The 17,582-nt window shown below is 34.1% G+C and overlaps 1 protein-coding gene across 1 annotated transcript; it reads right to left on the bottom strand.

The window, feature by feature from the left end:
- Positions 1-2,476: 2,476 nt before the first annotated feature.
- On the bottom strand, positions 2,477-17,156 carry LOC123660518 (beta-galactoside alpha-2,6-sialyltransferase 2). Its single transcript, XM_045595581.1, has 5 exons — positions 16,382-17,156; positions 6,083-6,180; positions 5,816-5,961; positions 3,170-3,300; positions 2,477-2,917 (listed from the first exon to the last, which is right to left on the bottom strand). The coding sequence occupies exons 1-5, from the start codon at positions 17,154-17,156 to the stop codon at positions 2,676-2,678; spliced, it is 1,392 nt and encodes a 463-aa protein (XP_045451537.1). The 3' UTR covers positions 2,477-2,675.
- Positions 17,157-17,582: the final 426 nt, after the last annotated feature.

The raw sequence follows: 17,582 nt of genomic DNA, 5'->3' as shown, positions 1-17,582 counted from the left end.
TTTTAACTTGAATTGTCGCATAACCTCTTCTACGAAACCGAGAGCCGTTGACCCCATATTCATCTCCGAAGACACAAAGTCCACGAGGAAAAATTCAATACAAATCCGTTGCCGCTATTATTTTAAGTAATTAGCAGTTAAAGTCCATAATGAATTGTGCACTGCATATAAATATTACACAAAATGCGATTCAATACAAAGTATAAAGTAGGATTGTAACTTTAAGGAAGTGTTGTCTTTGCCCGCATTTTCTGCGTTGCATGTGTAATCTTATGACGGTTTTCTATGTGCAATATTTTTGTAAAAACAAAAATGTTGTACCAATATTATACATGGTTGGGCATCTTGTTTACATTAGAAGTTGTAGTCAAAATTCTCAAATTAGTTTTTATTTTTATTTTAAAATACTAGATATTAATTTCGAAATAAAAGTAAGATTCATTAAATCATTTACTATTTTTATTTGTGTATTTGTAAATCTTCAGTGATACGCTTACACGAACACATGGTAACACGACTTTATCAACACACACTACTCACAAGTCGGATGTCGCTAATTCCGTAAGCCCGCACTGAATTACTAATAAGTGACATCTAGCAGCACCTATCAGTATTCTGACAGCACCTACTGACCATTACGCGACGGCAAAACGCTAAAAATATAAGATAAAACAAGGGCATCTCATGGCCGACATGACCTTACTCGAATCTCATAAAATAACCAAATGTTTGTTCCTGTTGCAATAAGTTCGATACCTTAACTATTGCGATAAATGTTAAATCCTTTGTGGCTACGACAAATACGGAAAATTCTATTTAAAATGATTTATAAATGAAACAAAGCTAGTTTAACTCAGAAGGTTTTATTATAGCGAAATGAAATGTGTATGTTATTATAGTCAAGCACCTTTAATTATTAGGAAGACAGATTTTTCATTAGTTGAGTCTATTTCGTATTTTGAAAACTAAAAGAAAAGAAAATACATTTTTACAAGTTTATTTACCTTACATTTGATTAATATTTTTATCAAGGTTGTGGTAGCGTTAAGTACTGTAAGTAACAGCATTTTGAAGTACCTAAGAATATTTGAGTAACTGTAAAGATATTAAACTGGACTTTTCTTAAGTACGAAAGCATAACTTATGTAGGTTGTCTCATAATGTAAAGCAAACCTGTTCGATGCATTTCATTTTACATTCTGAGCATTTCATTCTTTACAACTATACTTCACATCAACTACTAGCCATTATTGTCAGTGGTATACTAATATAAATTACTTATAATAATGGCAGTGTACATGAAAAGATTCTACATTAAATGAAACGTCTAAATCTTAAAATACTTTTAGGACTTACGTGCAATTATGTCTCAATATTAAATTGTATTAGTTCGAAGATAATCCATCTCACGTGAGATAGAGGACCATACTAGTACCTTTTTTTCTTTTCGGTCATCACATTATTTGGTTTGGATTGTGAGCTGAGTCTGTGCGTATTTAACAATAGACGCCTAAAATAGATTTAATTTGTGCATTTTTACGTAAAATTTCTACAACTAGGTTTTATATATGACCAATTTAGTATTTTGTGTGCACTGTTGATTTTATTTAAGCAATAATTTAGTTAAATTGTATACGATTTTATTCTTAAATATGTGGCATAACAACAATAAAGATTTGTTAAAAACGGTTTGTTTGACTATAGCGAGCAGTTTTAAAACAACACGTTTGAAACTACGTTTCATCATTCGTGAGTAAAACTAGTCGTTTTTTTTTTTTTAAATATCATATCAAAAATCGACTGTTCCATAGGGGATCGAACCTGCAACTCCGACTGACTGTGTCGGTGCTTTAGCCAATTAAGCTATGGAACGATGTACCTACCTGTTAGATCGAAATTTTTGATATGATGGTTTTATATTCGGTTCTAAGAGACCGCGAAGGTTCGATCCCCGCTGGAACGGTCGATTTTTATATGATATTAGCTGACCCCGCAAACGTTGTTTTGCCATATATTTTATTAACCTTCTTAATCCCCTCCCTCCCCCCCTTATAACTTAGGGGTATAAAAAATAGATGTTGTTCGATTCTCAGACCTATCCGATATGCACACAAAATTTCATGAGAATCGGTCAAGCCGCTTCGGAGGAGTTTAACTACAAACACCGCGATACGAGAATTTTATATATTAGATTAAAAATTTCTTAGACTTCCCTAATATGTGGGGAACAGAAAAATAAATAGTACAAGCTAGTCATTTTTTAATATAGGAACTGGACTTTTAAGTACATAATTTGACGCTAAAATTTTTAGTTATTTTTGCGTGGAACGAGATATCAAAGTCATAGAGACTTAAGGTTTACCGAAGCAGTCAGCTACATAGAAAAAAGTATAAGGTGTTTCTGAGCCTCTTCAACCATAAACAATCAAAAATATTTAAGCTCGAAATATATACATTTGTTTTAATTAAAGTCGAATTCATGTTTTTATTATTTGTGTTGGTTGTTGTTTAATTAATGAAGTACATTATTTTATTTTTACATTATCAGCACATGAATAAGAAACTAAAAGGGGATCCAAACAAAATTTTATACAATACCAGTTACGGACCACCTGCACAATTGATTCTTTCAGCGTATTGTACAAATCGAAACGTCAAACGGCAAATCGTTGCTTCTAGCAGTGGACAGCTCTCACTCCAGGTATATCGATGAAACCTCGCTGGAAGACATCAAGATCAGCGTTGTCACTCATGCGGTGGGCGAGTGACTTTTCCTGCGCGAGCGGGTGCCAGGCGCCGAGCGTGCAACCCGAGTCGTCACCGCTGGTATAGTAGTGACAGCGGCGCGTCGCGTGCACAGATGGCACGTATTCGAACATACGGACGCGATTGCAACGATGTATAGCGAACCATAATCCTGTGTAATGGGAATTATAGACATACATATTAATTTCGAATCAAAATGAATAATGAATGAATGTGAATGAAACGAATCTGAAAACTTAAATATAATAAGAATTGTAGGCACACCTTTTTCTTCTTCTTTTCCTTTTTGTTCTCTTTACTCTATGTGATAATTTAAATCAACGGCTGTTCAAATCCCAAATAACGAGAACGAAATTTTTAATTTAAAGTATTTATTAATTACTAATAACAGTTCAGTTTTTACCTATAAATCCAGATGACGGAGGGTTTCTTCTAAGACGGTAAGGCGATGAATCTTGGAGAATGACCCACAAATCCCATAAAACTTGGGGATACAGAAGATGAACATCAGCTCCAGGCCGCTGTTCAAGCAATCTAAAAAAGTATATTTATAATAATACTAGCTGTGCCCGCGGCTTCGCCCGCGTTGAAATCGGTGTGACACAAAGTTTTCCCGGCAAACTTCCAGTGAAACTCTCGGCTTAGCCGTTCTATAAGCCTTCCTCTTGAAGCCCTCTCTCCATTGATGAAACCGTATAAAAATCCGTTCCGTAGATTTTGAGGGAATTGATCACATACATTTTTGGCGACTTTGTTTTATAATACACTAACTGTTGCCCGCGACTACGTGCGCGTGAAGCGCGCGTCGCGTTTAACAAAATGGTTTGTTGAATTCGTCAGAATTGTGGTATGAAATAATGTAGTAATAATATAGTATTGTAGTGTAAATATGTTTAAATATACTGCATGCAATTTAGTTTTTAATATGGTTCTACGTAACTATATGCCACAGAATAGCGTAACGCACGCTCCTTCGTGACTCCGTGACGACAGGGGTAAATAAAAAGTATTCTAGTAACGTAAAGGATATTGTAAAAAATATATTTTTTTGTATTACTGCGTACGGCTCACCTGATGATAAGCGATTACCGTAGCTTATAGACACCTGCAACACCAGAAGCATCGCAAGCGCGTTGCCGACCCAATCCCCAATCCCCCAGGAGCTTTGATCACCTTACTCACCAACAGGAACACAATACTGCTTGAAAACAGTATTATTTTGCTGTGATCTTCTGTAAGGTTGAGGTACTACCCCAGTTGGGCAGCTCCATAGTTTGAGCAGGAAATTCCTGCTGTGCCCTACCTCAGTTAAAAGTTATAAGTGATCATTATAAATGTTTCTTGAACACATAGGGTTGCAACGCGGTTATTTTGCTTTAAACCGATCCTGCTGTATATGTTTCATACAAACTATCAACCCCAATTAAACCCCTTAGCGGTGGAATATCGCAAAATCCGTTTTTAGCGGACGTTTACTAATTATAATCTACCTCCCTGCCAAATTTCATCTTTGTCCATCCTGGATGAATGGACCATCCAGCTGTTTTTGAGTTCTCATGATGAGTGAGTCAGTGATCTTTCTCTTTTATATATATAAATTATGATGCATTATTTGGACACCTCCTCACCATCTATAGAGCACACATTTAAATTTCAAGTTTCTTACTTCAAAAACATAGGACTTTCATAGAAACTTCCAACCCCCGTTTCATCCCCTTAGAGGTCGAGTTTCATAAAATTCATTCTTAGCGAATGTCTACGTCCTATAAGGAACCTACTTGCCTAATTTTAAGTTTGTAACTGTTATAATTTCGGAGATTTCATGATGAGTAGGTAAGTCAACCTACCATCCCCCGTTTTAACCCCAAAGAGAAATGGATTTCTAAAGATACATTATTTGGACACCTTCTCACCATCTAAACAGCATACATTTAAATTTAAAGTCTCTTACTTCAAAAACATAGGACTTTCATACAAACTTCCAACCCCCATTTTATCCCCTTAGGGGTCGAATTTCATAAAATCTGTTCTTAGCAAATGCCTACGTCTTATAAGGAGCCTACCTGCCAAATTTCAAGTTTGTAGGTGTTATAGTTTTGGAGATTTCGTGATGAGTGAGTCAACCTACCATCCCCCGTTTTAACCCTAAAAAGAAATGGATTTCTAAAGATACACTATTTGGACACCTTCTCACTATCTATAGAGCATACATTTTAAATTTCAAGTCTCTTACTTCAAAAAACATAGGACTTTCATACAAACTTCCAACCCCCGTTTTACCCCCTTAGGGGTCGATTTTCGTAAAATCCGTTCTTAACGGATGCCTACGTCTTATAAGGAGCCTCCTTGCTAAATTTCAAGTTTGTAGGTGTTATAGTTTCGGAGATTTCGTGATCAGTGAGTCAACCTACGATCCCCCGTTTTAACCCCAAAAAGGAGTTGATTTCTAAAGATACATTGTTTGGACACCTTTTCACCATCTATAGAGCTTACATTTTAAATTTCAAGTCTCTTACTTCAAAAACATAGGACTTTCATACAAACTTCCAACCCCCGTTTTACCCCCTTAGGGGTCGAGTTTCGTGAAATCCGTTCTTAACGGATGCCTACGTCTTATAAGGAGCCTGCTTGCTAAATTTCAAGTTTGTAGGTGTTATAGTTTCGGAGATTTCGTGATCAGTGAGTCAACCTACGATCCCCCGTTTTAACCTCAAAAAGGAGTTGATTTCTTAAGATACATTATTTGGACACCTTTTCACCATCTATAGAGCTTACATTTTAAATTTCAAGTCTCTTACTTCAAAAACATAGGACTTTCATACAAACTTCCAACCCCCGTTTTACCCCCTTAGGGGTCGAGTTTCGTAAAATCCGTTCTTAGCGGATGCCTACGTCTTATAAGGAACCTACCTGCCAAATTTCAACTTTGTAGGTGTTATAGTTTCGGAGATTTCGTGATGAGTGAGTGACCTTTCGCTTTTATATATATAGAGATTAACAAATATTGTACAATAGAACGGTGTGTCCGTAAAAATTAAAAACTAATTACTTTTTATATACTTGAAAAACTGGAAAATCTGGTTGGCGATACCATTCATCGAGAGGTGATGAGTAATTTGCAGGATCCCATATAATTATCGAAATATTTTTATACATTGGATCATTTAAAAAATTAAATTCCGGCTTAGTGACGACCTGCAATTCACAAAACAAATCAATTAAGTAAATCCAACACATCTAAAGTAGGTAACAAAAATCACAGCTAGAACGCTTTGTTATTACGTTATAATTGTAAAGTTGTAACAATAATAAATACCTGGGAGTTAAGTATACGAAAGGTAGTTTTGGAACCCACATCTTCTGTATAGTTTTCCGTGGGCGCATTGTTGAATCTTAGAACCATGTTGTGAGAATCTGTATTTAAAATAATTTAATATAATACAATATAAGCATATTTTAATTAAAAATAAGTTTGGGATGGTGATATCTGACTAGTATAGACAGAATAAAAAAAAAATTGAAGAATATAGGATTTTTTTTTTTTTGAGAAATAAACTAAATAAAAATAATGATATTTAGTGTCATTCATTTGTTTTTCTTGAAAAGTATTTTTAACTAGAAGTATTCGTTTGAAACTAATTTATTATTTTTTTCTTCCAAGGCTTTTGCGTATTCTGATACAATACCTAAAGATTACAGTGGTTGCAATAAATTTATTTATCATACAAAGAATAATAGACCTTGAACGCTGATAACTTATTAAAATTATACTCCAATAAATACATTTAGAAACATGGAGAAAATACTGAAATCTTTTTGGGACGAACGTATCATTATTATTAATTATACTATATTAACAATACCGAACAATGGAAATATACAAACCTATTTACAATAAACGTTTGATAATTACAATAAGATAAAAAAACAAATAATTAACTGCTATATATACTAACACAATACAGGTAAGGTTGTTTGCTTGAACGCGCTTATTTTATTTAATAAGAATTTTGTCCTCTAAATTAGTTAGTTACATATCCATTATATAGTACAGTATTTAGTTACATAAAATGTAAAGTAAAAAAATTATTGTGTATGCTCGTAAACGAAAAAACCTACTTCAATTACATTGACAAGTAACACAACTAGGTAAATGAAAAATAGTCAAGTAAATACGCGTTATCAAAGATTACTCAAAAAGTAGTTATGAGCTCTCAATTAAATTTAAATGTACCACAAAACAAGCATCAGCTTTCGATTAAAACAAGACTCATCAAAATTGGTATTGGTTTTGATTATACCACCCTATTCTTTTTAAATTATCAGTTAAGAAATGATCAGTGCTTCTTCTTTTTTAACCGACTTCAAAAAAAGGAGGAGGTTACTCAATTCGACCGTATATATATATATATATATATATATATATATATATATATATATATATATATATTTTATGTATGTTCGGAGATAACTTCTTCGTTTATAAACCGATTTTGATAATTCTTTTTTTGTTGGAAAGGAGATATTCATAGTTTGGTACCATGATAAGGAAACCAGGATCTGATGATGGGATCCCAGAGAAATCGAGGGAAACTTTCAAAAATCGTAAGGGTGGCTAGTAAATTTAATCATGTTTTCATTAAGTACTATAATGCACTACTATTTAATAAAGGTCTGGAGTCGATCTGATGATGGAGAAGAAAGATAGTCGAGGGAACTCTTCAACAATTTATAGCAATTACCTTCTTTTTGAACTTAATTCGTTTCTATTGATAAGAACTTTGCACCTGTATGAGTTATAAGTGCTATTACAGTCTGATGATGGAGACAAAAGTTAGTCGAGGGAACTCTTTAACGATTTATAGCAATTACCTACTGTTTGAACATAATTCGTTTCTATTGATGAGAACTTTGCACCTATATGAGTTACAAGTGCCATTAAAGTCTGATGATGGAGACGAAAGATAGTCGAGGGAACTTTTCAACGATTTATAGCAATTACCCGTTGTGTAATCATCTGTGTCGCAGGACCAGGTTTGATGATGGAGCCTATAAACACTCGAGGGAATTTCTCAACAATTTACAGCAGTTACCTTTTGCTGTTTGACGACCGCTTTGATATAATGGTGCATGTGCCGTGTCGGCGGCGCCTAAACACCGACGGTCGCGGGTTCTATTCCCGCTCGGAGTGGATATTTATGTTTATACAAATATTTATTTTCGGTCTATTGTTAATCCTTGTGGTTCTCCCAACCTAGCCTCGGAGAACACGCTAGGCTGTCAGTCCCGGTTGTTATTACGTACACCTGATAGCGAACTTTACTCATAGTATGTCGACGCGTTAGCGCAGCGGTCACAGCACCGGCTGTTGCGCTGGCGTTAGTGGGTTCAATCCCCGCGCACGACAGACATTTGTATTGTCCATATAGATGTTTGTCATGATCTGGGTTCAATCCCCGCGCACGACAGACATTTGTATTGTCCATATAGATGTTTGTCATGATCTGGGTATTTGTGCTTGTGTATTGTGTATGTTTCCGAACCCCCGACATAAGAGAAAAAGCATCCTTGTTAGGTCTACCTATCACTAAAAATTGTAAAATAAAATAATTTTTAACAAAAAAAAAACCGACTTCAAAAAAGAAACTAAAAAGTGAAAAATAAATTTACTTAGTACAAAGTAATTCGTATTTTGATTTAGTTAATCAGAAATGATTAAATAAATATTTTATAATTTTGAAGTTGGTGCCAAGTAAATACTACAATAACAAATACAAACAACACACACACAGTAAACAAGTACAAAAAATATTATTAGATATGTCAAAACAATAACAGAATAATAACAGTATTTAACCTAATAGTCAATGAAACAAATTCCCGACTAGAAATTTTTTCGTCTTCCTGAGAAGGACCGGACCAGGCATGCCTGATCAGGACTAGATAAGGCATGTAACGCAGATGATTGGTCTGGACCCGATCAGGAAATCTTATCTCATCCTGATCAGCCGGTTCGGTCCTTTTAAAAAACACGAATGTATATTCTTGAAAAAATTGTTTAATAAAAAAAAGAAGCAAATTGATATTATAAATATGTTACTCAACATAATTATTATGATATTTATTTCCGTTTATTTTTTCCAGTATATTATATATTTATGTTTTTACTTTAAATATTAATTATTTTTATTTATTTTTATGTTATTAATTAATTATTATTATTAATTAAATTTTATTTATTAACTTCTACTAAGTAACTATTAATTAACTGTTTCCTATTACTTACGAGTGCTCCACAGTGTAGAATAGGACTCCCTGCTAGTCTGTCCTGATAACTGTATATATACTAAGTGCGCTTAAAAACTTTAATAGCGCGATTCAGGCTCAGTTCGCGTAATTTCTTTCAGGCTATCCTGATCCGGACCGGACCGGGTCCTGATCCAGTATGCCTTACTATACTTGATATATTTTACATCAGGCTATCCTGATCTGGACCGGACTGGGACCTGATCCAGTATGCCTTACCATACTTGATTATATTTTACATCAGGCTATCCTGATCTGGACCGGACCGGGTCCTGATCCAGTATGCCTTATCATACTAGATTATATTTTACATCAGACTATCCTTGTCTGGACCAGACCTGGTCCTGATAGACCTTGCCGGACCTGGCATGCCTTATTCTATCCTGATCCGGTCCAGATACATGATCTGGTTGAGCCTGACCTTTTTTCTAGTCGGGTTATGAAAGAAAACTGAATAGAACTTACGAGTAGATACTAGAGTAGTTATTGTTTTACTTGGCACTCCATTTTAATATCACAAAATATTTTACAATGTATTTGCGCGAAAATGAGAAAACACAATGAACAATCATATAAAAATAACAGATTCCAAATTCATATATAAAAATTTTGTTTATTTTTAATTGTAACAGTATTTATGGCCAGGCTATTTACAAATATATAGATTTGTTGCAGCGAGCGCGTGTATATAATAATATGCGCGATAGCAAATGAACTATAAATTATGCACTGCTCATGAACGTGTGGGCTGATGACTTGCAGTTAAGGTTACAATGTAAATAATTTATTACCTGTAGAAGTACATGGTTCCTTTGTAAAATTCTACGACAACTTTGTGGTTTAAAAAAAACCAAACATTCAAACGTAATTTTTCTATAAAATTTTTGTACAATTAGAAGTGAGACGAAAAAATATATATGTTGACAGCTCTCTAAAATCATAATAATTTCAAGCGCGAATAATTAAAGTCATATTATTCTAATTATAAGTATCTAAATATTATTCATATAATAATTGTATTGTGGGTTTTCTAAAAGGACTAAACATGTTTTGACTGTGTCTATTCTGTCATATATTAGATACCTTCAGGTAGAGTATGTGTATATAGTCCGTATAAAAGCCTGTACCAAAAACCTTACCGTTTGATTAATAAAGACTATTATCGTATAAACATCATTATTCATTTCAACGTGTCTAAGTTATCGTAGCTTTCAACTAAGGAAGGACAAAGACATGTGGAAATGACTAATACAATGCAACTAAAATAAAATAAGGATGTTTTATGAATCATGATTTACAATATTTATAACATGGTTAGATGAACTTTAATTCTTACAATATTATTATTTTCAAGGAAAATCAATAAGCATCAATCGGTTTTGTTTTTTTTTTTTTCTTCAAAAAACGCTTAGTACGAGGGAAGGATCAAGATTTATTGTTTTACATTTTTTTATGCCACAAGGTTGTCAAATAAGCGTGCGACTCAGCTGATGGTAAGCAATTACCTTAGCTTATAGACACCTGCACCACCAGAAGCATTGCAAGCGCGTTGCCGACCCAACCCCCAATCCCCCCAGGAGCTCAAAAATTGACCGCTCCAGCGGGATTCGAACCCGCGTCTCCGACTGACCGTGTCGGCGCTCTAGCCAATTAAGCTATGGAAAGATGTGCCCGCTAGAGCGAAATTTTTGATATGATGATTTTTATTTTCGGTTTAAGCGAATTTTGATATGATATTCAAAAATGTTTAGAATTCCTAATGTGAGGGTAACACAAAAATAAAATCATACATATTAAAAATAGCATGGTGTCGTCTCCTGTCAAAGATTTTCATTGTAATATGAAACTTTGAATAGTTACGGGTCTCTGTAAAGAACTCACTATAGACGGCGCCACGGTTCGCTTAAACCGAAAATAAAAATCATCATATCAAAAATTTCGCTCTAGCGGGCACATCTTTCCATAGCTTAATTGGCTAGAGCGCCGACACGGTCACTGGGAGACGCGGGTTCGAATCTCGCTGGAGCGGTCAATTTTTGATATGATATTCAAAAATGTTTATTAAAATTACTGAAACAATCACTTCCACGTGTACCCTTCTATCAAAATTATGTATTAAACAAATTTTTAATTGAAGACACATTACTTACTTGACAAAATTGTCTAAATTTAGGAACCCAAAAATTCATTTTCAGTAAAAAGGCGGTAAGTATCATTGACACCAGTCATTTTTTAACCGACTTCAAAAAAAGGAGGAGGTTACTCAATTCGACCGTTTATATATATTTTTTTTTTTATGTATGTTCGGAGATAACTTCTTCATTTATGAACCGATTTTGATAATTCTTTTTTTTTGGAAAGGAGATATTCATAGTTTGGTACCATGATAAGGAAACCAGGATCTGATGATGGGATCCCAGAGAAATCGAGGGAAACTTTCAAAAATCGTAAGGGTGACTAGTAAATTTAATCATGTTTTCATTAATCAAATCAAGCACTTCTATTTAATAAAGGTCTGGAGTCGATCTGATGATGGAGAAGAGAGATAGTCGAGGGAACTCTTCAACAATTTATAGCAATTACCGTCTTTTTGAACTTAATTCGTTTCTATTGATAAGAACTTTGCACCTGTATGAGTTATAAGTGCTATTATAGTCTGATGATGGAGACAAAAGTTAGTCGAGGGAACTCTTTAACGATTTATAGCAATTACCTGCTGTTTGAACTTAATTCGTTTCTATTGATGAGAACTTTGCATATATATGAGTTATAAGTACCATTTCAGTCTGATGATGGAGACGAAAGATAGTCGAGGGTACTCTTCAACGACTTATCGCAATTACCTGCTGTTTGAACTTAATTCGTTTCTATTGATGAGAACTTTGCACCTATATGAGTTACAAGTGCCATTAAAGTCTGATGATGGAGACGAAAGATAGTCGAGGGAACTCTTCAACGACTTATAGCAATTACCTGCTGTTTGAACTTAATTCGTTTCTATTGATGAGAACTTTGCACCTATATGAGTTACAAGTGCCATTAAAGTCTGATGATGGAGACGAAAGATAGTCGAGGGAACTCTTTAACGATTTATAGCAATTACCTGCTGTTTGAACTTAATTCGTTTCTATTGATGAGAACTTTGCACCTATATGAGTTACAAGTGCCATTAAAGTCTGATGATGGAGGCGAAAGATAGTCGAGGGAACTTTTCAACGATTTATAGCAATTACCTGCTGTGTGATCATCTGTGTCGCAGGACCAGGTTTGATGATGGAGCCCATAAACACTCGAGGGAATTTCTCAACAATTTACAGCAGTTACCTTTTGCTGTTTGACGACCGCTTTGATATAATGGTGCATGTGCCGTGTCGGCGGCGCCTAAACACCGACGGTCGCGGGTTCAATTCCCGCTCGGAGTGGATATTTATATTTATACAAATATTTATTTTCGGTCTAGTTGTTAATCCTTGTGGTTCTCCCAACCTAGCTTCGGAGAACACGCTAGGCTGTCAGTCCCGGTTGTTATTACGTACACCTGATAGCGAACTTTACTCATAGTATGTCGACGCGTTAGCGCAGCGGTCACAGCACCGGCTGTTGCGCTGGCGTTAGTGGGTTCAATCCCCGCGTACGACAGACATTTGTATTGGCCATATAGATGTTTGTCATGGTCTGGGTGTTTGTGCCTGTGTATTGTGTATGTTTCCGAACCCCCGACATAAGAGAAAAAGCATCCTTGTTAAGTCTACCCTTCACTAAAAATTGTAAAATAAAATAATTTTTAACAAAAAAAAACCGACTTCAAAAAGGAAACTAAAAAGTGAAAAATAAATTTACTTAGTACAAAGTAATTCGTATTTTGATTTAGTTAATCAGAAATGATTAAATAAATATTTTATAATTTTGAAGTTGGTGCCAAGTAAATACTACAATAACAAATACAAACAACACACACACAGTAAACAAGTACAAAAAATATTATTAGATATGTCAAAACAATAACAGAATAATAACAGTATTCAACCTAATAGTCAATGAAACAAATTATGAAAGAAAACTGAATACAACTTACGAGTAGATACTAGAGTAGTTATTGTTTTACTTGGCACCGACTTCAAAATTATAAATTATTTATTTAATCATTTCTGATTAACTAAATCAAAATACGAATTACTTTGTACTAAGTAAATTTATTTTTCACTTTTTAGTTTCCTGTTTGAAGTCGGTTTTTTTAACCGACTTCCTAAAAAGGAGGAGGTTCTCAATTCGACTGTATTTTTTTTATGTATGTTGTTAGATCAGAAGTTTTGACCGTGTGGACTGATTTCGACAAAAAATTTTTTAATCGAAAGGTGGTGTGTGTCAATTGGTCTTAAATTTATTTGAGAACTAACAACAACTTTTCGAGTTATATCTAATAATGCGTTTTTACTTGACGCTTTTTTCGTCGACCTACGTTGTATTTATACCGCATAACTTTCTACTGGATGTACCGATTTTGATAATTCTTTTTTTTGTTGGAAAGCAAGTATCCTTAGTTTAGTACCATGATAAGGAAACCAGGATCTAATGATGGGATCCCAGAGAAATCGAGGGAAACTCAAAATTTATCGAGATTTGATAACTACTTTTTGAGTAATCTTCGATAACGCGTAGTTACTTGACTATTTTTTCGTCGATCTACGTTGTTATTACTCGTCGATGTAATTGAAGTCGGTTTTTTTTCGTTTGCGAGCAAACACAATTATTTTTGTTAAAAATTATTTTATTCATATTTATTTGATGTAAATTATGAATCTTTCGTAAGTATAGTTTTTATTTGTTTTTGTCCGCGAAGGATATCGGTGATAGAAGTAAAAATAAGGGAGTGATGACAAGATGGTATGACTATTCTAATTTCAGTTGAAAATTAAGAAAGATGAATGTAAAACTGAACTATAACCGTTTTGTAAAGCGATGTAGTGGTTTAATCAAAGAAACATAATATTATATTGAGTTTTAATATAACGATCGTACCAAGTGTAAGATCTAAGATTGATAAGATCTAGATTTCGTTATAATATATTTAAATAATATCAATTTCTTCTCAAAAATCCTATTTAATCATGTAAAAAATGCCAAAAGCAAATTGGACTGAAACACGAAAGTATCCATTTCAAATTATATTCATTTACGTACTACACATGAATCATTAAACAAAATGTGCCGAAAAAACACGTGTTTTGTATTATACACTATATATAATGTTCAGCTTTTATTTTTAGATTCCATAATATTAAATTTTGAACACATTTGAAGAGTCTATAGATTATTGTTCTAATAATGCAACCATGTAACAGATGAAGGTGCGGAATAAAAAGTATTAGTTATAACAAACAAAAACAGTTAATCCAAAAAATCATAGATAGGAATATAGAACCTTATCCTATTTTTAAGTGAAAACGTATCAATTATTCTACGCTAAAAAAAATTGTGTCGATAATTTTTGTAGCTATTTGTTAATAATTAACATTATTCATTATTTGCGGCGTAGACAAAGCAGCAAAAGTACAAATAGAAATTACACGTTTTTCCTCTTTACTTCCTTGTTCCTTAAGCAGGGAACGTCGTTGCAAACTTTTGCTGTGTCACACTTCAATGGAAATGTAATATCATGACTGTTCCGAAATAGTTTCCATTAGTTGTACCAAACCAAAAACAAAAACTTTTAAATTTATTCGAAGTAGGTACATTTTACAAAATATGCTGTCAGACTAGGTTTTTTTCGGTGTAATATATTTCACAATAAAATAAGCTTTAGATAATATATTTTCAGTTCCAACCTAAAGAATTATAAATGTATAAATATAAACTCGCCCAGGATCTAAGTAGCTTCGCGCATATGAATTTAAAGACAAAGTTGATTTCCTGTTTATTTAGCATCTATATGTATCATGATCAAGATAAAAGCTATTTATTGGGTGTTCGTTGTATTTTCCAGTGGAACGCGTTAGTTTTACAGATAGAGAACAGAGGCGCCGTTCGTCGCCATAACATTGCTTTAATTACCATATCAGCATATCGAGACGTCACGTTTCTGCAAGCTTAGATTGTGATGATCATGAATAAATCAAGTGATTGATGCATAATAATATACTTACATGGTATAATCATTATCTGACAACCATATATAATGGTGCTCCCATGAATGATGGCCAAATCAGATGATGGTATTTGTAAGACTGATTGACTGACTCTTGCAGATCTATTAAGGACAAACCAATTAAAACATACGACTCGAATTATAATTAAACTTCGATCTTTCGCATGATAATCGCAACTACCGATTGTTAAAACAAATCAACTCTACTTTTAAATAATTGTACTTCTTACTAATTTAAAAATAAATGCAGTTACATTTATTAATTATATAGTATTATGAAACACATGTTTTCCACGTACATGTATCGATTACACAACTTCTATTTATTTTTATATTTTTATGATATTTAAACTTAATTTACCTACCAAGTACAAACATCAAGTTGAGTCATAAAAGTAATACCAATAATTTTCTATTGTAATAAATAGCCGGTAAATAATAGAGGTACCTAGTTGTCTACAGTGATTTGCGACTGTGAGTAATAAGTGAAGTCCCGTGAATAAGAATAATTCATGCTTAGGTACGATTTGGGCCGTTCGTCGAACAGGGCCGCCTGCGCATGACAATGCGTTTACAAAGCAAAGATCCGAAGCGATAGCTGCACAATACCGGTCGATCACCTACCATCATACTGACTATCACATCCTGCAGCTTAACAAAGGCGTCTATCACAATCTAAGTAAAATTAAAGACGTCTTTAATTTAATATCTTGTTAACCAACACGGTAGTAGCTTCACTTTTAATAATAACATTTTTAACCGACTTACAAAAGAGGAGGAGGTTCTCAATTCGACTGTATTTTTTTTTATTGTAGGTATGTTACTTCAGAACTGTTAACTGGGTGGACCGATTTCGACAAAAAATGTTTTCGTCGAAAGGTGGTGTGCGTCATTTGGTACCATTTAAATTTATTTGAGATCTAACCACTACTTTTCGAGTTATATCTAACAATGCGTTTTTACTTGACTATCCGTCGACCTACATTGTATTATACCGCATAACTTTTTACTGGGTGTACTGATTTTGATGATTTTTAATTTAATCGAAAGCTGATGTTTATCATGTGGTCTCATTTAAATTTCATCGAGTACTGGTTACAACTTTTTGAGTAATCTTTATTTATTATACCTACCTAGTTAATGGTAGATAAATACTAAACTTACCTATAAATTCACCTAAACGTGATCCAAGAAGCGCTCCCGAACTAGATACCAGCGCACATGTATTAAATGTACGATGTTTCTGTAATGGATTTTTCGGAATTTTAAAACCTAAAGTCGAAAAAGGTGGGTCTTCCGCTTCAACCGTCCGTACCGCCACATTACCGAGTGCACACAATAATTCTCCCCTCGTAAGCTGCTTGACATACCCTCTTTCGTATTTAACGTCGTAAGGATTTTGAGATTCGAGACCCGATGTAAATACTTTACTATCAGTCATCAGTACTCGATGGAACTCTTTAAGTAACAGCTCTTTAAACTCGGCTGTTTTAGATTCACATTCCAATGTTGTCAAATCATTGCAGACGTATTTTTCACTGTCGAACTCAAGAATCGCTTTATGAATGTTGGGGAATCTTGGGCTGCCGTGTTTCCTCATCACAATGTTATTGGACGGACGGGACTGCGCCCCATATGATTTATTTGGCCATTGAATAGCTTGACCTGATCTTAAAACAGCTCCAGATCTTTTACGTACAGAATCCACATTAAGCAGGGACGCATTTTGCACAGTATTATAGACTATATTTTCAGAAAATGTCTCTTGATAACTTATTCCCGATTTGCCATTATTTTGAGGAGTTGCATGGGCTTTATTAAAAAGTCTTTGCCTTTCTAAACTCATCCAATATTGTGACCATATCAAGTATAAATAACCACACATTCCAAAACAAAGAAGGTTGATAAAAATCCAAACTGACATTGCCGCTGCTTTCATTTTTATTATTACCGCTTTCTTTCAAACAATCAAAACACGCTTACTATACTTTGATTCTAATTATATATCACGTCAAAGACTAATTAGTTTGTAAATGTTTACATCACAAATATAAAAAAACATTCGGTAGCCAAGCCACTGTAACAATAAATGGGTGGAGTAAGATCAGCTGGGAATAAAGACGCATGCGTGATATGGCACTCGAATTCCCGCAACACAAAGTTTCTGCTATTGTCTTTTACAGATGTCTATGACTAAACTTTGAAATAAATTACTCGTGGCTGTACCTTTAGTAAAGATCGGCGCTAATAGTGACGCGACCTGCTCTGAGATGACAATGACATTTTACCGCACGTTTCTTTCGAGAATTATTTTTTTCGAAATGTGTATGCTGTTGGCTCTAGCGACCTTCACAGCGTCACCAGT

This window comes from Melitaea cinxia, chromosome 2 (assembly GCF_905220565.1).
Source record: "Melitaea cinxia chromosome 2, ilMelCinx1.1, whole genome shotgun sequence".
In the NCBI taxonomy this organism is placed as follows: Eukaryota; Metazoa; Arthropoda; class Insecta; order Lepidoptera; family Nymphalidae; genus Melitaea; species Melitaea cinxia.
The sequence above is the reverse complement of the archived record's forward strand: the minus strand, read 5'-3'. Positions and strand labels throughout refer to the sequence as shown.

What these genes read in the sequence shown, in the direction of transcription:
- LOC123660518 (XM_045595581.1), bottom strand. Translation starts at nt 17,156, where the DNA reads ATGAAAGCAGCGGCAATGTCAGTTTGGATTTTTATCAACCTTCTTTGT. An exon ending in TTCGTATACTTAACTCCCAG is followed by an intron (nt 5,962 to 6,082) that starts GTATTTATTATT and finishes TGTGAATTGCAG; the next exon opens with GTCGTCACTAAGCCGGAATT. An exon ending in GTTTTTCAAGTATATAAAAA is followed by an intron (nt 3,301 to 5,815) that starts GTAATTAGTTTT and finishes ATACTTTTTTAG; the next exon opens with ATTGCTTGAACAGCGGCCTG.